The 22,881-nt window shown below is 40.7% G+C and overlaps 1 protein-coding gene and 1 pseudogene across 1 annotated transcript; both read left to right on the forward strand.

Moving 5' to 3' along the window:
* Nucleotides 1-3,710: 3,710 nt before the first annotated feature.
* LOC119062385 (40S ribosomal protein S29-like) lies at nucleotides 3,711-3,908 on the forward strand (annotated as a pseudogene).
* A 5,068-nt stretch (nucleotides 3,909-8,976) lies between these two features.
* Nucleotides 8,977-11,540, forward strand: FAM25A (family with sequence similarity 25 member A). Its single transcript, XM_037163372.2, has 3 exons — nucleotides 8,977-9,097; nucleotides 10,398-10,460; nucleotides 11,407-11,540. The coding sequence occupies exons 1-3, from the start codon at nucleotides 9,025-9,027 to the stop codon at nucleotides 11,538-11,540; spliced, it is 270 nt and encodes an 89-aa protein (XP_037019267.2). The 5' UTR covers nucleotides 8,977-9,024.
* Nucleotides 11,541-22,881: the final 11,341 nt, after the last annotated feature.

Genomic DNA, 22,881 nt, shown 5'->3' on the forward strand with positions numbered 1-22,881 from the left:
AAGAACTTGAGACACGTGTTCATGAACTAAAGGGGGGAATAGTGGGGGAAGGGTGTGCAGGGTGGAGGGGAATGAGGGGGAAAATAGAACAAATGTAATGGCATAATCAATAATATATATATGCCATTGGGCTATTTCATCATGGCATGAGCATCATGGAGTGCACGTCCACAAGCCTACACACCTAGGCCACATGGTACAGCCTATTGCTCTTAGGCTCTAAGTCTGTACAGCATGTTACTGCACAAAACAACGAGTGATTAAATTAAGCACAAGAGAAAATGATGCAAACAAGAGACACAGTAAACACAAGATGTTTGGAACTCCTGCCAGTGTAACCCAGCATACAGTTTTATACTTTATAGGTAGAAAGAGTATACTCTAAAATAATGATAAAAGGTATGTATAATATAGTAAATACATAAGCCAGTAACAGTTGTTTATCATCATTTTTGAGTATTTACAAACTGTACATAATTGAACGTGCTATACTTCTGTCTTACTGGCAGCACAGTAGGTTTGTTTACACCAGCATCACCAAAAACATGTGAGTAATACATTGCATTATGATGTTACAATAGCTGAGTTCATTAAGCAATAGGAATTTGTCAGCTCCATTATAATCTTATGGGACCATTGTCATATATATGGTCTATCATTGAGCAAAATGTCATTATGTGACATATGACTGTATTGACTGGATCCTGTAAGGCTAAAGGCAAAAATAACTTACATAAATTCTGTAATCTAGCCAGTTAATGTGTTTCTCACAGGACTGTGGGTTAGCAGTTCTGAAAATGTATATATACTACCATTTATCCATGGAGGATATATTCCAAAGACTGCCCTCCAGTTGATGCCTGATACTGCAGGTAGTATCAAACTCTATGTATACTGTCTTCTTCCTATACATACACACCTTTTCACTTAAAGAAGCACATCATGGCTTCCCATTGACATATCCAAATTGCCAGGATCACTACTTTTCAAGGATATGGTGGACAAATGGATGATTCACATCCAAGCATGATAGAGTATGATAGAATGGTGTGAGGTTTCATCATGCTACTCAGAACAGTACACAATTTAAAACTTATGTATTGTTTATTTTTGGAATTTTTCATTTATATTCAGGACCAAAATTGACCATGGGTAACTGAAACCACGAAAAGCAAAATTGTTATTAAGGTGGGGACTACTGTACATACTACAATTAATTGTACATGTAAATATATTACAGATGATAATTGTTGGAGGAAGAAATAACAAATAAGGAATAGGGAACTCTAAAATGAACCCTGTGGTGTTGGACAGGAATCTAAGGTATCAATATGTACTCATGTTTTTTAATTATATGTACTAATAAAGAAATATATGTGTGTGTATGAAAATGTTAGTAAATACATAGATATACTTCCTAGAGCTATCTGCTGAGAGTCTTTTTTTAAATATATTTTATTGATTATGCTATTACAGTTGTTCCATTTTCTCCCTTTACCCTGCATATCCCCTCTTACCCACATTCCCCCCTGTTAGTTCATGCTGAGAGTCTTAAGAGCAATGATATCCCAGTAGCAATGAGCGTACCTATCATCCAGATCTTGATCTCTAAATACCACTCCCTAATAAAACTCCAAGGAGAAGTAGTTGATTGTAGGGGTGGGGTGGGAAAATACAAGATCAGCCTTCAATATCCTTGTAGTGCCAGAAAGTGCTAAAACAAATAGATAGAAAGAAATAAAGATGATAGAAAGAAGGAAAGGAAGAAAAGAAATGAAAAGAAAAGAAAATATATGAGTTTATTGAAAGCACACAGGAGCCAACCTGAAGGAGTTTCTAATGGCTAAAGCTAGATTGATTTGAGCAACAAAATAAATAATGATAGTATTGGGATTTAACCAATAGAGTAAGATAAATACTGTATTCAGGAATCCACACTGATATGAGTAAATAATGGATCAAATAAATGTGGAGAAGAGGCAACTCTTACTGTAGAATTCTAATTAATTAATTAATTAATTAATTAATTAATTAAGGTAGAAGAAAAGGAAAACAGTGAATCACCATTAGGCAGACATCACAAAAATAATTATTCCAGGGAAGGTCCACTGATGGATGCTAAAATTAGTGTGCAAAAGTTTGAGAAGAGGTCTAATGTTTTTTGACAAGTGTGCCAAGATCATTCAATGGGAAAAGGACAATCTTTTCAACAAATGGTTTGGGGAAAACTGGATATTCACATGTAAAAGACTGAAGTTGAACACTTAACCTTGGTACCACATACAAAAATTAACTACAAATAAATAAAAAACATAGATGTAAGACCTGAAACTATAAAACTTTTAGGAGAAAACACAGGAAGAAAGCTTGATTACATGGATTTGGCAATAATTTCATGGCTATGACACTGTAGGCACAGGCAACAGAAGAAAAACTAGATAAACTGGACTACCTCAAAATTAAAAACTGTGCATCAGAAGACACAACCAGCAAGTGAAAAGGTAACCTATGGGATGGGAAAAAATTTACAGGTCATATCTGAAAAGAGGTTAATAATGTCCAGAATATCTAAAGAATTCTTTTTAATTTAACAATAAAAATAATATTCCAATTAAAATTGATAAAGGACTTGAATAGACATTTCTTGAAAGATTATGTAGAAATGGTTGATATGGATATAAAATGCCATATGCATGCTGAAATGTCATTCAACATCACCTGTCATTAGAGAAATACCAATCAAAACTACAATGAAATATGATCTTACTAGGATGGCTGCTATTAAAACAATAACAACAACAACACAGCCCTACTCATTAGGATGGCTGCTATTAAAACAACAACAACAACAACAACACAGCCCTGGCTAGATGGCTCAGTTGGTTGCAACACTGTTCCATACTGCAAAAGGCTGCAGGTTCATTTCCCAGTCAGGGCGCATACTTAGGTTGTGGGTTTGATCTCTGGTTGCAGCACATATGGGAGGCAATCGATGTTTCTCACATTGGTGTTTCTCTCTCTCTCTCTCAAAAAGAATAAATGTGTCCTCAGGTAAGAATTTGAAAACAAAACACAGTAACCAGTATTGGTGGGGATGTGCAGAAGTTGGGACCCTTGTACACTGTTGGTTGGGAATGTAAAATGATGCAGTCATTATGGAAAACATGATGGCAGTTCCTGAAAAAATTAAGAGTAGAATTACCATATGATCTAGCAATAGGACTCCTGGATATATATTCAAAAGAACTGAAAGCGGGTTCTTAAAAAAATGTTTGCAACCCATGTTCATAACATCATTATTCAAAATAGTAAGGCAAATGTCCACTGACGGACGAATGGATAAACAAAATGTGGTATATACATATAATGTAATATTGTTCAGCCTTAAAAAGGAAGGGAATTTTGACACATGCCATGACATGGATGAACCTTGAGGACATTATGCTAGGGAAAATAAGCCAGTTACAAAAAGACAAATACTATATGATTCTACTTTTATGAGTTCCTTTGAGTAGTCAAACTCATAGAAACAGAAAGTAGAATGGTAGTTATAAGGGGCTAAGAGGAGGGGGATTGGGGAGTTATTTATTAGGTGCAGAGTTTCAGTTTTGCAAGATGAAAAAGTTCTGGAGATCAGCTGCACGACAATGTGAATACATAACACTACTCGGCTGTACACTTAAAGATAGTTAAGATGGTCTTTCCTTTTGCCTCATTGTAGCAGAGAGAGCAAGATGGGTCACCAGTAGCTGTACTGGAGCTATCTGAGAAAATTCGGCCAGGGTTCTCATTTTTGCCGCAACTGCTCAAACCGGCACTGCCTGATCCGGAAGTACGGCCTTATTAGTATGTGCGGCCAGTGTTTCTGTCAGTACGCGAAGTATATAGGCTTCATTAAGTTGGACTAAGTGAACTGCTTTGAATGGGTCCTTCAAGACATCCACCTTATTGCAGAATGGCTAGCTCTTTGCACATAAAATAAAATTTAAAAATTAAAAAAAGTTATTTAAGATGGTAAAGACTATGTTATGTGTATTTTACCACAATTAAATTTTTTAGTTTGCAGAGAAACAATACTTGCATAGTCTCCAAGTATCTCTCCTTAGATGTTTATTAACTACAAGAGAAGGATAGTAACTTTACTGTGGAGACCCAGCAGAGACCAACTTAACCAAATGATGAAGTTTAACATCATTAGTAAGAAGACATATCAACATCAGGAACTCTGTGATATGAAACACTGGAAAGGATACATGATTTTTGTGGTATTCTTGCCCAAAATACATAATCTCAGCCCATGCATGAGAAAATATCAGATGAACTCAAATAAAAAATATCTGACAAAACCACTGATAAGTACAATTTAAAAGTATCAAGGTTATGAAAAACAAGGAAATAGGGAGGGACTTCTATTGCAGTCCTACAAAACTACAAGAGATTAAGGAGAAATATCTAAATGTAGTGTGAGATCTTGGATAGAATTTGGAGACAGAAAAATAATATTAGTGGAAAAACAGGTGAAATTCTAATGAAGTCTTTAGTTTAGCTAATACGTTAATATTTAACTTAGTTAAATAATTCTAATTTATTTAAGCATATTATTTAATTAAATAATTTTACATTTTACTTAGCTGAATATGGTAATGTTAATTCCCTGGTTCTGACCATTATACTGTGGTTATGTAAGATGTGAACAAGTGGGGAGACTGGGTAAGGAAAATATGGAAACTCTACTATTTTTGCAAATCAATTAACATTGAGTTGGAAGAGAGAAAGCTACCCTATCATTCATAAAAACTTGGTATTCATGACATATAGGAGGCCATCAGGAATCTTAAGTTCAAATCTGAAGTGGAATTTCTCAGACATTAGCCGGAGATTCCTGAGGGGAGAGGGGGTGGGGCCAGGGGAGTCTCCCAGGCTTCTTTGCTCAGGAGCTTGCACTTCTCTCACAAAAGAGTTGGACTTTCCTGTGTATCCATAACTGCACTGCCTCTCAGAAACCACCTGGCTTCAGGAAGATTCTACCTGCAGCCTTCGTTTTAGGGTGCATCCTTGAGGGATTCAGTCAGTTCTTGCCTTCTCAAGGACTCCCTTCTCTCTTGCAGGTGCAACATCTGAGATCTGACACCTCAGGACTTCCTTGGTCACCTTCCCCTTCTTTCTTCATTTCCTCAGGTCTTAATTCTGTCCCAAGGGGTTCTCTCTCAGAGGTCTTCTCCTCCAGGCACTGGTAACCTCTGAGACTGATCCCTGCAATGCCTCCCCGACCCCTCACCGCCACACACACACACGCTTCAGTAGTTTCCCAGTCTCCTAGTTTCTCTGAAGTTTGATGTGTGTGTCTGTAATGGCTTTTGCGCTGCTGCCGCCGCTGATGGCTGCAGTTCCTGTCCAGTGAGGCTCTCCTACAGGGACAGCTCTCCTCAGCATCTGTGCAGTCCCCCTCACCCCTCCAGGTCCTGGGAAGTAACAATTCTCACTGCTGCTGGTCTCTGGGGACCTCGCCATCCCTCATCAGTTCCCTTAAGTCTGTTCACACCTTTGTGAACAGTCCCTCTCCTCAAGTACACCTTTCATGTGTCCTCTAATATTCACTAGGAACCTGACTGACACCCATGAATGTGTGGGTGTTGACACGCAGGGGAAGTCCTTCTTTGGTGACTGACACCCCAAGTCTCCAGGAATCTGGGCTTGGCTCTCTGTGGCTAGGAGGGTCAGTGTGTGCTGGAGATGTGGGCTCAATGTGTACTGTGAGCTCAAATTCAGGAGGCAGAAGTAGAAGAAGCATAGGCAAGTTGGATAATCATGAAACTCAGGACATTCATAACACCTCCAATTCAAATCACACAAGAAATTGTCATGCTTCAGATATAAGACAGCCCAAAGAATTTAAGTACTTAATTTCCCCCCTGAATTTCTAATTGCTGAGTTGGCAAATTGCTATATGAAAAATTGGTTTTCCTTGACTTGATGCAGGTAGTTGGTGGTTTGCCAAACTGAGTTTTTGAGCAGATTTCATTTGGAGAGCTGGTTGGCTCCTGCCAAGACCTGATTCTTTCTGTGCCAAGGACTGGACTTGACCTTCTGACTCAGGACAGGCTAACAGGGTGCCTATGTTCAAGGGCTGCTCCACTAGGGCCCAGCACGGGTAAGGTCTTCCAACATGTGGTGGTTTCCTCTTGGGTTATCCTCAACCCCATTAGGCAGGCAAGGTTTTTTTTTTTTTTTTTTTTTAAGGTTTTTGTTTTTACTTTTATTTTTCAATTACAGTTTACATTCAGTTTTGTTTTCTGTTAGTTGTAGGTGTACAGACAGGTAGTGTTGTTCCTTGTAGGAGTTGCCAGGAACCAAGCCCTGATTGGGAGGGTTTTGAGCTGTCCCTGATTCTTAGCTGGAAAGGAGTCCGCCCTCAGGGAGCCCCAGGCTGAGCTGAGAGGACAGGTTAGTTGTCACAGCAGCTGGAAGGCCAGGTGGGCTTAGACCTGAGCCAGAGCATCAAGGTCTGGGACTTGGGTCTAGTCCTGGGCAGATAGCCTCCCAAGGCCTGTTGCTTTCTCCCTGTTGGGCATTTGGGATTTGTGTTCGGGCCCAGCCTTGCCAGGAGATGTGGGCCATGGTGTGTTGTAACTGGAGTCAGGGTACTTACACCAGGACTGTGCATTAAAGAGGAGCAAAGTCTCATGGGCAGGGGAGTGATGTGGTGAGGGCAGCAGTAGCCTGTAGGTTGTAGTGGGGCAGGTTCTGGGCTGGCACCAGGCCAGTGTCTGCTGAGTGGCTGAGTCCTGACAAGGGCCTGTCAGGGAGCTGGTGAACTCCTGAGGAAAGGGGGCCTGTGAGGTGTATCTCAGGGTGGGGCCTGGTGAGAAAGGGTCTGTGGACTCTGGAAGTCATCTCAGTACTGGTGGGTGGCACCATTATCTAGTCAGGGCTAGGTACAAAGAGGACCCTGTGGGGGAGGGGGCACACAAACAACCTCAGAGGAAAGAAAAGGGGCTCGGATGGGTCCAGGGAATGTCCCTATGGGTCTCTCAATCCAATTCCCATCAGCCACATTCCAGAAATACCCTGACCCTTGGCAGCATTGCCTGATGCCTTGTGCAGAAAAATGTTCTGGTATTTGGCTATAATAAGAAGAGAACAAAGTCATCTAGATCTGCGGAAAGTCCAGGGTCCTCATTTTCACAGTCTCTCTGAGTCCCTAGGATCTGGCAAGACTAGGTTTACAGTTGTGAGTTCATGAAACACAGAGTTATCTTTGTGTTATTATTTATTAATTATTGTGTTATTTTCTATACAAATAACTACAAACCTATTCATTTTGCTGTACCCTGTATATTTATAAAACTTGCAAAAGTAGTAGTATTATGTTCTTTTTATTAAGAAGACCTCTCAAAATTATTTAAGACCTTACCACTCCAGCCAAATGAAAATGGCACCTGTGGTGCTGTGTCCCTGGGACCCATAGTTACTGCTGCCAACAGTGTCCACTGCCTACACTGGGGGCTGGTCACAGCTCTGGAGGCCTCCCATTGCTACTTAAGAATGTGGGAGGGCCTCAGCTCTGTAGGACCCAGGCTGTGAAGGGCTGAGGTCAGGTAAACACTGAGTAGGCCCTGCCGCACCCTCCCGGGCAGCCCTAAGGGATGAGGTGGCTTACAAGGGGCAGGCAGCCTCAGAATCCTGCCCGAGGCCTGAACTGCATGAATAGGGACTTGGAGGACCTTCCCTCCACAACTCCTGCCCAGTGAGGTCATGTCTCTCAGTCCTCTGGCTTCAAGGCAGCCTCATACCTTCATCACTCTTTGGCCTACTCAGTGGTTGGTCAGGGCTCACTGCCAAGTGGCCCCTCCCTTGCACATCAGTGATGAGGCAGAGGGAACAGAAGTTTACCAAGAGCTTGCATGCGTGATCATAATGACTATCAGTGACATTACCAGGAAGGTGTAGCTATCCCCATCTTACAGATGAGGAAACTGAGGCTCAACTTAGGCCGCTGACTAAGAGAAATATCATGTGGTACGGGATTGAGGCATCTTTTTCTGTCCTGAGTAACTAGGGAGGCAGCCTGGCCGCATAAGCATGTGCTTTGTCAGGGGCTGGTAGAATGGCTTTCTAGCAAGAGTTCAAAGGTCAGAAGCACCTCTCCAGATGAAGGTGGCATCCTCTATTTATTCCTAGGATGCCCAGAGTTGCAGGGGGAAGGGGACACAGTTGACTTCACAGTGTCTTTCCAAGAGACCAGGCCCTAAGGTGCAGGGAGGGCCGGGTTCCCTCATGTGCTGGCTGCCCCACTGCTGGGCCACTCAAGTTCTCCCTTGTGTGAGAAGCAGCCAACTGTGACCCGGGAATGATTAGGATCTGTCTTCCTCTGCTTTGGACAAGGAATCACTTTGAGCCCCCTACCTGTCCAATGGAGGCTACAAGGCCACTCTAAAGAGCTGAGGTTCTTAGGATTGGGGGAAGGCAGTGGCCTCCATTCCACTTGTGCTGTTGGCCTGAGGGGTCACCTAGGTTCACAAGCCCACAGAGTTCCCAAACCTCTGAATGGGCCACCATGGGGACCTTGGACAGCAGGCTAGAAGTCCTAGGCCTTGTCTTGCTATACAACTGAGCCCAGGCTGTGGAGAACCAGAAGCCCAGAGGGCTGGCAGGGCTGCCATCACCACTGTCTCTTATTCTGTGGGGCACTCAGGCCTTGTGCCTGGGGGGAGCTGCATGCCCCAGAATTGACCTTTTTGTCTAGCTTTGGTCCTGCTCTGCCTCTCTGCTCCTCACAGGGTCCCAGAATGTAGGGTATGGGGGTCTCATGCTTCCAGAGGGGCAATACCACAATCAGAGTGCTAGTGTGGCCCCACCCAGGCTTTTCTTCCTGCCAACGCCTGTGCTGACTCACCAGCTGACCTCCTAGTCTTCCAGGGAAAGGGCTGGTGCCCCAGAGCTCAGCCAACCATCAGAGGCATCTATAAAAGCACACTGGTCCAGGCCCCAGCATCCTGCTTAGTTGTTACCTGTCGTTGCACAATGCTGGGAGGTTTCGGGAAACTCGCTGCTGATGGCCTGGCCTACCGCACTGAGAAGGCCACTGAGGAAGCTGGTAAGGACCCCAGACTCCTTTCCGCCTGGGCCATTCTCCTCAGGCTGGGGGATTGGGGACTAATTTGACCAGGCCCATTGGAAGCTGATCCCTGAACTTTTGGGGCAGGTCTTGGCCCTATGAGGAGTTCTGGGCAATCAGTCCCACAAAGAAATAGAGAGGCAGGAGCAAAAGCTGAGGAAGGCAGCTTGGGGTGGAGCCAGGAGGGGTCAACTGGCCCAAGCAACCCTCTTTCCATGTGGCTGAGGGCAGGAGGGAGGCCATCTCAGAGGGGGCTCCAAGGGTGGGGCTGGAAGGTAGAGGGGAGCTGGGTGCTGAGTAGCAGCCAGTGGCTTGAATCTTCTCTCTGAGACCTGGGAGCTCTGCCATAGCCAAATAGCCTATTTTGAATATCCTATACAGGAAAAAAAAGGTGGGTTATTATTTTTGCCATAACTTTAAAGCTCCAAAGATTTCTCTATTAAGAAATCACCAAGTCTGATTCTGTTCAAGGTCAGCCCCTGGGATTTATGTAAAGGACATTTTCTCTGTCTTCAAGTCCCCCAGAAGCCCTTTCTCTGTATGCAGGCATCTGCAGCTATATTTAGGGAGGATAATCCAGGTTCCACCTGGACTGTTTGATATTTAAGCTTGCCGTTCTCGATATAAATGGTTGCAAACATGTCTGTATTTCACTGGTTAACTCTGTAGCTGGTATTGACCACTCCCTGTTCTCCTTCACTAGCTCTCTGCATTCTGTATTATTCTCATTCACAGATCAGGCAACCAAGCAGTGGAGGGGGACTTAGAATCAGAATCAGTTCTCCTGACTCCTAATTTTCCAATTCTAGCAGGATACCACCTAAACTTTAAACAACTCCAAGATGGGCAGAGTCCCCTCCTATTGGAGGAATGGATTTGAGGAACCAGTTTTGCTGGAGAAGTCTTCTAGATATGGCATCCAGCTGCAGCCTCCATCTGACTGAAGGCAGGACAGCAGCACACTTTAGAGGTGTGGTAACCTGGCAGACAGGCTCAGCATTGGCACTAGGTTCCTAGCTGGCAGGAGGACTTGCTTGTTAGCATTCCAGCCTGCATGAGACCAAGGGGCATGGAGGACCTTGTGTCCTTGTCTGCTTCACTCAACTTTCCTCCCAGCAGCCTGCACCCCTCACCCTGGTCTCCTTCTCTTGAGCCAGCTTATCCGCACTGGGCCAATATCCTAGAGCTGCATTCAGGGTATCCAGAGCTGTCCGGGCTTGCCATAAGGAGAAGCTGGCTTGCACTGTGCTCTCACTCTGGGCTTGTCTCATCTTTTCAGTTCATGCCGTGGAGGGAGTGGTGAAGGAGGTGGTGGAACATGCCAAGGAGGCTGGAGAGAAAGGTATGGGGGTAGGGAGGGACAGGGAAGAAGGGAAGGAAGGAAGCTAGGTGCTGAGAACAACCTGTTTTTTGACTAACCAGGTCAAACCCTGCCCCAGATGTTGCACCCTTTCACATGGTATGCAATTATCTACACTACCTGAGGCCACAGACCAAACTTTGCTAAAGCAGGATCCAATTAGATAGTCCTTTTTGGGGAATGCTAAGACTATGTTAAAAAAACTATGCAGCAGCACACTGGGACAAAACATTTAAGACATAAAATTTTATATACATACATATTTGTGGAAATGTTTGTATGTATATGTGTTGTGTGTATAACTATGTAAAAAGTACAACATATGTGTAACTCATTCTTACGACAAAATAGATTCCAGGTGAATCAAAGGCTTAATACAAATACATGAAATTATGAAATTGTTAGAAGAAAGCAAAGGAGATTTTAGCATAATCTCAGAGATGGGAGGATCTTTTTTTTTAAAACAATGACAGAAAAACCAACAACCTTAAAGGAAATATTAGGTAAGTTTGACAATATAATACTTCAGATTTTCTATAGCAAAAATAATTACCAGCTAAGTCAAAATAAAACCACAAACTGAGGAAAAAAATTGAAGTGGAAATGATAATCCCATATAAAAATGATCAAAGGATATAAATAGGCAGTTCACAGAAAAATGCAGTATGAGTAGGCAATACGGCCATGAACAGATACTCAGCCTCACTCATAGTTGAAGAAATAGATACAAGTTGCTTGGGGAAATAAAACAAAATTTGAACACATTCCTCCAGATCTCTGCTGCCCTCCAACCTGTCGGGGCTCCTCTCAGGCCTGAACCAGGAAGACTGCTACACCCCTCAGGTCACTCCAGGTGACACTAGTCTAGCAAGTGGCTTGAAATGTTTACTTGGCTCACCCAGACATTATTCCTCTTTCTCACTGACAGCCATTTCCGAAGCCTTCAAGAAGGCCCAGGAGAAAGGAGACAAAGTGGCAAAGGAAGTCACTGAGACAGTGACCAACACAGTCACAAATGCTGTCACTCACGCAGCGGAAGGCCTGGGTAAACTGGGACATTGACACATCCGCCACTGGCAGACTCTTTCTGAATCTCAATAAAGAGCTGTGAAATGCATACACTGAGCCCTGGATTTATTCCTCCTTGGATGGAAGCACTGTGTATGTCCTGTCACCTGTTGTCACACGTTGACACCTGCTGGGGGTCAGAGAGTGGTGATTTCTCATCTCAGTAAGGAACTCTTTAAGTATTGTTAGTGTATGTGCTACATTTTTTAAAAGATTATTTTCCCAGAAACCGTATGTAGCTTTCAGACAGTTCAGTGCTTCAGGTCACTCCAAGGGAGGACCATAATTCACCTTATATGTTCTTTGGGTTTTCCTTGAAATGTTCTTATAGGATTCAGGAAGATGACAGACCAACCTGATTGAGAGGTTAGCTGGACAGGTCAGACAGCTGGGCGTGCTTCACATTCTAAAATAGGCTTCAAAGAAGCATTTCTGCTGGTCACTCACAAAATCAGGTCAAGGAGGAACTGAGTCCACAGCTCATTGGCTGTCGAAGCCACTGCCCAATCTCCCCTCTGATGCTTGTGTTAGGCTTAATTGGTGGTGATGGGCAAGAATACTCAGCCTTTTCTCCTTCCTGCTGCAAGTGAGTCAATATCATAAAGGTTAAACATATATTTAAGCAGCAGTTAGCTTAACATTTGGATTTTTAAAAAGGAAATGATTTGTAAAGATATAGCATTGCTTATTTATCTTGCTGAAAGTAATTTATTCTTAGCAGAAATTAGAAGAAAAGGTGTTTTAAAGAACGAGTTAATTGCTTACCATATTTCTGGCTTTCTTTTAGAATTGGCTTCACAAGTTTCTGAAGCCCAAGAATCTAATGTTCTGGCTTGGAACATCTGCCACTTGTTTGGCTAGATCTGCACCTTGTAGCTGGGTTTGTTTTCTGACGACTTGTGAATTCCCTAAATCTGAACCTGTTCTCAAAAGGATGAGAGCATTGCTGGTGGCAGTGAAAACTGGAACACCCTCTTTGGATGGCAATTTCTCTTACCAGGCTTTACCCTTGAGGTGTGCACAGGTACATGCAGATGCTTCAACAGCGAATGCACAGATTAACCATAGGCAAAAACACGGATTAACTGCAGCATGTCTATAACAGCAAGAGATGGGAAACACCCTAAAATGCTAATCATAAATCACTTGGAGGACAAATTTTGCTCTGCTTATTAAGTTTGAGATACAATATAGAGGTGACGCATACTACTTCTAATCTGTTATAATGCCTTAGCTTGAAACTGGGACCTGCGTTTACATGGCTGCCAATAGGGATTGCATATATCTGAAATGAATACTCCATGGCTGTTAAGAATGAGGAAATGTACCTATATCATATAGGAACATGTCAAGTAATAAGATATAAAATATGTATGTAGAATAAGTTTTTTTACAAAGCAAACACATAATTACATAAAAATTTTAAAAAGATAGTGTATATATATATGCATATATGTATATATCAAACATATTAATAGTGCTCATCATCTCTGTGTGTGATAATATGAAGAATCTTCAATTTCTACATTACATATTTCTATATGCTTGAATTTAAGAGAAAAACAATACAGATATATTTTTAAATGTGGTCATGGAGGGCACCTACTAGTTTATTCAGGGTTTTTTCCTACATAAGTGCTGCTCCTCAAAGTTCGCTGGTTTGCAAATTTCGTTACCATTAATAAGGTAATTAAAGAAACAGCATTTAGATACTCTTAGACATTGCCTGGACTTCAAGAGGTGTGGTCAGTTGGTGAATTCTTCTTGAACAGGGCATAGACCAGCTCAAGTTGATGAATTTGCATGGCAAGTTGTACATGAACTAGTCATACAAGGCAGGACCATATACCACAATGAATAGATTAAGAAATGAACCAACCCCCCCAAAATTGGTTTTGCCAAAAAGTTGGAGAAACACAGCCCATGTGCCCTTAACTTAAACCTTGCAATGTGCTGCTACAAAAAAGTACTTCTGTCTCTCATTTTTCTTTAACTGTGCATGTTGTGTGATGAGGGGCATAATGTCGCCTTTAGACAAACTTTGAACATGTTATGAAAAGCAAGAGAAAGTGAGGTCAGGGGAAATGGTGGAGAGAGGACCTCCAAAATTTCTCTCTCCCATAGAAGTAACGAGAAAACTGGTAAAAATCATCAAAATGAGCTTTTTTCAGAACTCTGGAAATGAACCAAAGCCTTATGGCAATCAATGGATCATTTATGTAAAACATACTAAAAATAAAATCTTAAGAACAGCAAGGTTTTGTGATGTTTTTAACTTGTTGCACTCTGTTCTCATCTCTACCTGAACCCCCTTCTCCAGCTCCACCGTAGCCTTGAAAACCCACAGCCTGCTGTTACTGGAAACAGCAGAACTCTCGAGTTCCTTCAAAGCCTTGCTCTCAGAGAACTGCCATTATCTGACTTGACTGGTGGTTCCTAGGAAAACACCCCACTGCAAGGCTGCCTTTATTTTTCCTGACTAGGAGCTAAACTAACGCTGAAAACACTTTCCCTAGCGCTGTCTATCATAAAACATATAGAGGCATTTTTTAAGTTGGTGGTTACTTGAGGTGCTGGCTAAGAGTTTGCACAAACAACAGGCTAACCAAAAAGCTTTAAAAAATGGGGAATAAAATGTCCACAGAGTCTTTGAAAATTTCAACATATTTCTGGGAACCTAGAAGGCCATGTCCATGTGTAAGACTGACTGCGCAGGTGCTCAGTAAAGACCTGAGAAGACCCAAAACACTCACTTCCGAATAGTCTTGAGGGTCTGTGTAAGCAGAGAGTGAAAACACAGGAAAAAATGTTAACTGCCTGGCTGAGTGTTGAAAGTGAGGCTCAACAAGTGCACAGAATCCCTATGCAAATGTGTGGACTTATTGGTTTTAGGTACTTAAAGAAGTCTCTGTCCAATCATTAGCTGACCAGTAAGCAAACTAAGTTGAAGTTCAATGGCCATACACAACAAAATATACTATAGAATTAGCACAGAAAGGTCACTAAATTCACAGCAACAACAACAAATTTGGGGGGAGGGGTGTGGAATCTGATTTCCAGAGTTGCCATATTATGTTATTTTCCATGTCCTGTTTTCAGGAAAAAAGGAAATTAAACCCATTTAAAATGGGGAAATGAAATTATGTACAAAAGGGACCAGAAATTGGCCAACTAGACAAAAACTTTAAATCAACTACAGGATGGGGTAAAAATAGGTTAACAGTTGTTTTCATGATAAATAATACAATAATTAATAAATAGTAATATAAGAATAAACTGTTTTACATAGTCACAACTGTAAATTTACTTTTGCCCCACTCTGTATTTTAAACATAAACAGAGTTAAAGGAAAGCACATCTAAAGAATTAAAATACAAGATTGATACCAAATAGAGAATACAAATACGTTGTAATAAAAAACAAAATAGACTTCCGCAAAGATGGAGGCATAGGTGGATGTGCCATGCCTTCTCACACAACCAAGTTTAGAGACAACTAAATATTAGCAACAGAAAAGAGCCAGAACACGGAAAATTGAACTTTTCGGAAGTCCGTTAACAACAAATTCTTCAGCCTGACCGTGTCATAATGCAGCGACTCTGAGTGGCCCGGCCCAGGTGAACCACCTAAGGCGTTGATCCTCACCCAGCTGTGAGAAACAGCAGAGGGGGGTCGCCATTTCCCCACTCTGACCACGCCCCCACATACAGCGTCACAACCCAGCGACCTGGGAGTCCAAGGCGCCGCTTCTCACACTTAAAGGGCTAAACAGACCAAAAATGGCTCAAGAAGATCTCAAAGCCCCAGAGCCTATAAATCTAAGCGATGAAGAAATAGCAAAACTCTCAAACGCACAGTTTAAAACACTGGTGATCAGGATCCTCACAGAACTGGTTGATTATACCGACAAATTAGACAAATATATGAAGGCGAAACTAATTGAAATGAATGGAATTGCACAGGACACCAATAGCAATGAAAAGGAAACTGGGACTCAAATCAATGGAGTGGACCAGAAGAAAGCAAATAATGGCCAAACAGAAAAGAATCAAGAAGCAAGAATTCAAAGAAATGAGGAGAGTCTTCGGAATCTCCAGGATATCTTTAAACGTTCCAACATCCAAATTATAGGGGTACCAGAAGGGGGAAAGGCACAGCCACCAGTGGAAAACTTATTTGAACAAATAATGAAGGAGAATTTCCCCAATCTGGCAAAGGAAATAGACTTCCGGGAAATCCAGGAAGCTCAGAGAGTCCCAAAGAAGTTGGACCCAAGAAGGAACACACCAAGGCACATCATAATTATATTAGCCAAAACTAAAATGAAGGAGAGAATCCTAGAAGCAGCAAGAGCTAAGGGGACAGTCACCTACAAAGGAGTCCCCATCAGACTGTCAGCGGATTTCTCAAAAGAGACCTTACAGGCAAGAAGGGGCTGGAAAGAAGTATTCCAAGTCATGAAAACCAAAGACCTACAATCGAGATTGCTCTATCCAGCAAAACTTTCATTTAGAATGGAAGGACAGATAAGGTGCTTCTCAGATAAGATCAAATTCAAGGAGTTCATCATTACCAAGCCCTTATTATATGAAATGTTAAAGGGACTTATCTAAGAAAAAAGAAGTTAAAGAAACATGAACAGTGAAAGGACAACAAACTCACAGTTATTAACAACCACACCTAAAACGAAAGCAAACTAAAAGGACAGCTAGATCAGGAGTGGAAACATAGAAATGAAGATCTCAAGGAGGGTTAGCAACAGGGGAGTGGGAGGAGGAGAAGGGGAGAGAAGGTACAGAAAATAAGTAGCATAGATGGTAGATAGAAAATAGATGGGGGGGGGCAAGAATAGCATGGGAAATATAGAATCTAAAGGACTTGAGACACATGGTCATAAACTAAAGGGGGGGGTAATGGTGGGGATGGGGGGTAGGGTGAAGGGGAATGAAAGGGGGAATAGAACAACTGTAACAGCATAATCAATAAAAAATTTAAAAAAAACAAAAACAAAATAAAGATTTTTGAAAGTTCCGGCCAAGATGGAGATGTAGGTAGAAACCCTTCCGTTCCTCACACAACCAAGAGGAGAATAACAATCACTCTAAAATCAATAAACGACCAGAAGTATCAGAAAATCAAACTGCATAGAACTCCAACAACAAAGGAATTAAGGAAAAAGAACAACCAGACCAGTAAGAACCCATGGCAAGGTGGCAGACCATGCCAGTGGGGCTGGCTGAAGGTGAAATTAAGACTCAGAGTTGACTGTGAACTACAGTGGTTGCTGCTGGTGGGAGAAACTCCCAGTCTCACAGGGGAGTTTGTTGGAAAGTGCGCTAGAGACGAACAGGTGAGCTGCATTGTTCCCTCTCTGGCCCCTCCCCCAACAGGCAGCTCTGCAGTGAAGAGGGTTGCCCTGCCCTGGGGAATACCTAAGGCCCCGCCCCCTTACAACTTAACAGGTGCACCAAGACAAAGAAATATAACCCGAATGAAAGAACAGAGCAAAACTTCAGAAAGAGAACTAAGCGATGAGGAGATAGACAACTTTTCTGATGGAGAATTTAAAGCCCTGGAAATCAAAATGCTCACAGAACTGACTGAGCTTGGTTGAAAAATGAAAGAACAAATGAAAGGTACCCAAGATGAAATGAAACAAAATATTCAGGGAACCAACAGTGACAGGAAGAAAACCAGGACTCAAAGCAACGATTTGGAACAAAATGGAAAAATAAACATCCAACCAGAACAGAATGAAGAAACAAGAATTCAAAAAAGTGAAGAGATACTTACAAACCTCTGGGATGACCTGAGACATTCCAATACCATAATCATAGGGGTGCCAGAAAGAGAAAAACAACAGCAATAAATTGAAAACTTATTTGAACAAATAATGAAGGAAAACGTCCCCACTCTGGTGAAGGAAATAGACTTCCAGGAAGTCCAGGAAGCCCAGAGAGTCCCAAAGAAGTTGGACCCAAAGAGGAACACATGAAGGCACATCATCATTAAGTTACCTAAGATTAAATATAAAGAGAGAATCCTAAAAGAAGCAAGAGGAAGGGAGAGAGTTACCTACGAAGGATTTCCCATAAGACTATCAGCTAATTTCTCAACATAAACCTTGCAGGCAAGAAGGGGCTGAAAAGAAGTATTTCAGGTCATGAAAGGCAATGACCTACATTCAAGATTACTCTATCCAGGAAAGCCTTCATTTAGAATGAAAGGGTGGATAAAGTGTTTCCCAGATAAGGGAAAGTTAAAAGGAATTCATCATCACCGAGCCATTATTATTTGAAACGTGACAGGGACTTACTAAGAAAAGGAAGATTAAAAATATGAACAATAAAATGAAAACAAACTCACAACTTTTAACAAATGAACCTAAAAGAAAAAAAAACAACAACGAAAACAAAAACTAAGCAAACAACTAGAACAGGAACATAATCAGAGAAATGGACATCATGTGGAGGATTTTCTGTGGGAAGAAGAAGAGGAATAAGAGGGAAAAGGTACAGGGAAGAAGAAGCATAGTTTGTAGGCATAAAATAGATGGAGAGAAAGAAAAAATGGTATAGAAAACAGAGAACTCAAAGAACTTATATGTACCCATGGACATGAACTAAGGGGTGAGGGAATGCTGGAGGGTTGGGGTGCAGAGCAGAGGGGGGATAAAGGGGGAAAATTGGGAAAACTATAATAGCATAATCAATAAAAAATACTTAAAATTGTTTCGTTAGAGGGGCTCAACATCAGATTTGAGCAGGCATATGAGAGAATCAGTGAACTTTACTAGTGAAGATAAATCAAATGAGATTATTCAACCTGAGCAACAGAAAGAAAAAAAAGAGGACAGAGACTTAGAGACCTGTGGGTCACTGTCAAAAGTACTACCTTATGCATAATGGGAGTACAGATGGAAAAAAGGAGGTGGAAAGATTATTTGAACAAATAATGGCTGAAAACAACAAATTTGGTGACAAACATTAATTTATACTTCCAAGAAGCTCCGAGTAGGTATAATCCTAATCAAATTTTTGAAAGACAAAGAAAGAATCCTGAAACAGAACAACGAAAACAAGCCATTACATAAAAGAATGCCTCACTAAAATTAACAGGTGACTTCTCATTAGAAACCAGGGGCCAGAAAACAGTGGGATGACGTCAAAGTCCTGGGGAAACAAGACTGTGGGGTCTATATCCAGAGCTATGTATCCAGCTACCCGAGCCTCCTCACCTTTTACTGGCACAATACAATTAACTTGTGGGACCACCACTCCATACTGTTGACCCTGCTGTACTCAGGGGAGACCTGCAGGACCTAGACCTTGGCCTGTCCCATAGCTTCCTGACGTACTGCAGGGTTAACTGTAAAGGCCTGAACATCCCCAGGTTCCTGCAACTCCCTGAGAACTTTGGTCTGTCTACCCCAGGCTCTCCAGGAGACAGTCTTACAGCAGAACCCATATCCACTCAGCTTACAGGGTAAAATTGCTGTGTACACCTGTTTTCTCATAAACTTTAGTCAATTTGCAACTAGTCTCCCTGGATGGTGGTCTAAGTTGTTGGTTGTTTTTCTCCCATTATTTATTTTTAGTTGAAGTGAAATTTAGACTACAAATAATCATTTCAAAGTACACAATTCAATGGCACTTAGTGTATTCACAATGTTGTGCAACCATCACTTCTCTCTTGTTTCAAAACTTTGTCACCATCTCAATAAAACACTCCATACCTATTAAGTATTCACTCCCCATCCACTTCTTCACCCCGTTGGTAACCACTAACCTGCTTTCTGTGCCTATGGATTTACCTGCTCTGGCTGTATCATATTAAAATAATCACACAATTATTGACCCTTTATGCCTGGCTTCTCTAATTTAGCATAATGTTTTTGAGGTTCATCCAAGCCGCACAGCATGGATCAGTATTTCTTTCCTGTTTACGGCTAAATACTATTCCTTAGTATGTACACACAATTTATCCATTCATCTGTTGTCGGGCATTTTGGGTTTTCCATCTTTTGGTTACTATGAATAATGCTGCTATACACATTCAGGTAAAAGTTCCTATAATAAAAAAAAGTTCCAGGATGTATGTTTACATTCCTGTTGTGTGTATGCCTAGGGTTAGAATTGTGAGGTCATATGGTAATTCTGTTTAACATTTTCAGGAACTGACAAACTGTTGTCCACAGTGGCTGAACCATTTTACAATCCCACCAGCAATACACAAGGGGTCCTAATTCTGTACATCCTTATCAACCCATTTTCTGATTTTTAAAATTAGTTGTCCTATTAGATGTGAAATGGTTCATTATTTTTCTGATTGGCATTTCCTTAATGTTGAATAACTTTTCATGTGCTTGTTAGAAAATTTGTCTGTCTTCTTTGGAGAAATGTTTATTCAAATGCTTTGCCATTTCTAAATGGGTGTTCGTCTCTTTGTTATTGTTTTAAGAGCTCTTATTTAAAGGGATGTTAAATCTTTGTCATATTCATAATTTGTGCATATTTTCTTCTATACTGGAGGTTATATTTTTATGTTCTTAATAATGTCCTTTGATGAGCAAAAGATTTTGATTTTCATAAATTCTCACTACTTATTATTTTTGCTTTTAATGTCAAATCTAAGAATTCATTACCAAATTCAAGGCCATTAAGATTTACCCCTATGTTTTCTTCTAATAGTTTTATCTCTTATATTGAGATCTTTGATCCATTCTGAGCTAATTTTTGTATGAGGGAGGAGGATGTCAAAATTAATTTCTTTGTGGATACCCAGTTGTGCCAGTGCCTTTTGTTAAAGCGACTATTCTTTGCCATTGAATAGTGTAATGTGTAAATTGTCTCCCAAAAGATATGCTGAAGAACTAAGCCCCAGAATCTCAGAATGTGACCTTACTTGGAAATAGGGTCATTAGAGAAGTAACTAGTTTAGATGTCATGCTGGAGTATAGTGACCCCTTAATCCAGTATCACTTTGTTCCAATAGGACAGACACATAGAGGGATGATGGCCATGCACTGACAGAGGAAGAAGAGATTGGAGGGATGCATCTGCAAGCCTAGGCATGCCAAGGATTGACAGCTACCACTGGAAGCTAGGAAAGGTGAGAAATTCTCCCCTACAGGTTTCAGAGGGAGCATGACCCTTCAGTTACCAATTTATAGCCTCCCAAACTGAGACAATAAAGTTCCATTGTTCTACAGCCTCAATCTTGTGGTACTTTGTTAAGACAACCTTAATGGTGCTGGCACCCAGGTTGAAAATCTGATCATAGATGTTTTGGACTCTCAATCCTATTCCATTGGTCTGTTTGTATGCTAGTACCAACCAGTTTTAATTATTGTAGCTTTTGCATGAAGTTTTGAAATTGGATGAAATTTCTAAATTTATTTTTTAATGTTTTGGTTATTTGGAGCTCTTGCAATTTCATGTTAATTTTAGGATCAGATTTTCTATCTTTGCAAAAAAGGCCATTGGAATTTTGACAAATTATGAATTAGAATTTTATATCTAGATTTTTATAATGCCAACTTAATAATATTAGCATTTTTAATGTAGGAACACATAATGTCTTCCCATTTATGTAGGTATCCTTTCTTTCAAACAATGTTTTAGTCTTCAGTGTAGAAAGCTTTCACCTCTTTGCTCAAATTCTTAAATACTTTATTCTTTTGGATGCTATTGTAAATAGAATTGTCTTAATTTCCTCTAGATTGTTTTGTAGAAAAACAACCGATTTTTGTGTATTAATCTTTTACCCTGCAACTTTGCTTAATTCATTAGCTCTAGTAAGTTTTATGTATATAATCGATGGGATTTTTAAATATATAGACTCATGTCATTTTTAAATATGGTTTCACTTCCTTTCCAATTCAGATACCTTTTAATTTCTTTTTCTTGCTCTGGCTAGGACTTACAGTAAAATGTCAAGTAACAGTGGTGAAAACAAGAATCCTTATCTTATTCCTCCTAAGGGGAAACATTCTATTTTCCACCAATGAGTAAATTAGCTGTGGATTTTTGTAAATGCCCTTTATTACGTTTAAGAAATTCCTTCTATTCCTGTGGTTTTAATGTGAAAGGATCTTGGATTTTGCCAAATGCTTTTTTCTTCGTCATACTGAGATGATTATGTGATTCCCCCTGCCTCCATTCTATTAGTGGTATGTATTATAGTGACTATTTTTTATGTTGAAGCACCACTCTTGCATTCCTGGGATAAACCCTACCGGGTCAAGATGTGAAATACTTACGCGCTGTTGGATTTTGTTAGTATTAAGTATTTTTATGTCTATATTCATAAGGAATGTTGATATGCAGCTTTCTTTTATTGTGATGCTTTTGTCTGGCTTTGGTATCAGGGCAACACTGGCCTCATAGATAGTGTTAGGAAGTGTTCCCTCATCTCTTTTTGGAAGAGTCTGAATAGGATTGGTGTGACTTCAGATTAGATAATGATTCTTTAGATATGACACCTAAAGCATAGCAACAAAAGAAAAAATAAATTGAACTCTATAAAAATGACTTTGTTGTGTCAAAGGACATCATCAAATGAAAAGACAAACCAATAGAATGAGAGAAAACATTTACAAATCATATCTCTTATATAAAGAGATATCCAGACTATATAAAGAACTCTCACAACTCAATAAAATAACAAATAACCCACTAAAAATGGGCAAAGGATCTGAATAGAATAAAAACATTTTAAATTGGTGGAAGTGGTTGCCTCTGAGTTGGGTATATGCATTAGAGGGGACAGGCTATTGTTCACAGTTAAGAACTACTTGCCTCTATACCAGTAATTTTCAATAGGGAGTGACTTTGCCCCTCAGGGGACATTTGGCTACATGAACCCATCAAAATCTTTTTCAATTATAGTTCAAATTAGAGATTACATGTTTTAGGCATACAGCATAGTGGTCAGACAATTATATAACTTATGAAGTGCTCCCCTTGATAACTCTAGTACCCATCTGGCAGCATACATACTTATTACAATATTATTGACTGTTTTCTCTATGCTGTACTTGACTGAATACATTTGACAGTCACCACTAAGGGGTGCTAAACATCCTGCAAATCACAGGATAGCCTCCAAAACAGAGTCACCTGGTCCAATATGTCAATACTGCTGAGGCTGAGAAACCACCTAAACTGTGTAAACACTGACAGAAAAATAAAAACAAAGCCAATACCAGTTATCAGTGAAGAAATAAGAAAATCATAATACCCATGTTATTTCAAAGCAAAAAAAAAAGTTCCACAGAGGTTTCTATACAAGGTGCACAGATGTAGCTTATGTGCCATGCTCTGACTGCCTTAAT

Source organism: Artibeus jamaicensis, unplaced genomic scaffold (genome assembly GCF_021234435.1).
Source record: "Artibeus jamaicensis isolate MK-2021 breed Jamaican fruit bat unplaced genomic scaffold, CSHL_Jam_final contig_332, whole genome shotgun sequence".
NCBI classification, from domain to species: domain Eukaryota; kingdom Metazoa; phylum Chordata; class Mammalia; order Chiroptera; family Phyllostomidae; genus Artibeus; species Artibeus jamaicensis.

What these genes read in the sequence shown, in the direction of transcription:
- FAM25A (XM_037163372.2), top strand. Translation starts at nt 9,025, where the DNA reads ATGCTGGGAGGTTTCGGGAAACTCGCTGCTGATGGCCTGGCCTACCGC. An exon ending in GAAGGCCACTGAGGAAGCTG is followed by an intron (nt 9,098 to 10,397) that starts GTAAGGACCCCA and finishes TCATCTTTTCAG; the next exon opens with TTCATGCCGTGGAGGGAGTG. An exon ending in CAAGGAGGCTGGAGAGAAAG is followed by an intron (nt 10,461 to 11,406) that starts GTATGGGGGTAG and finishes TCTCACTGACAG; the next exon opens with CCATTTCCGAAGCCTTCAAG.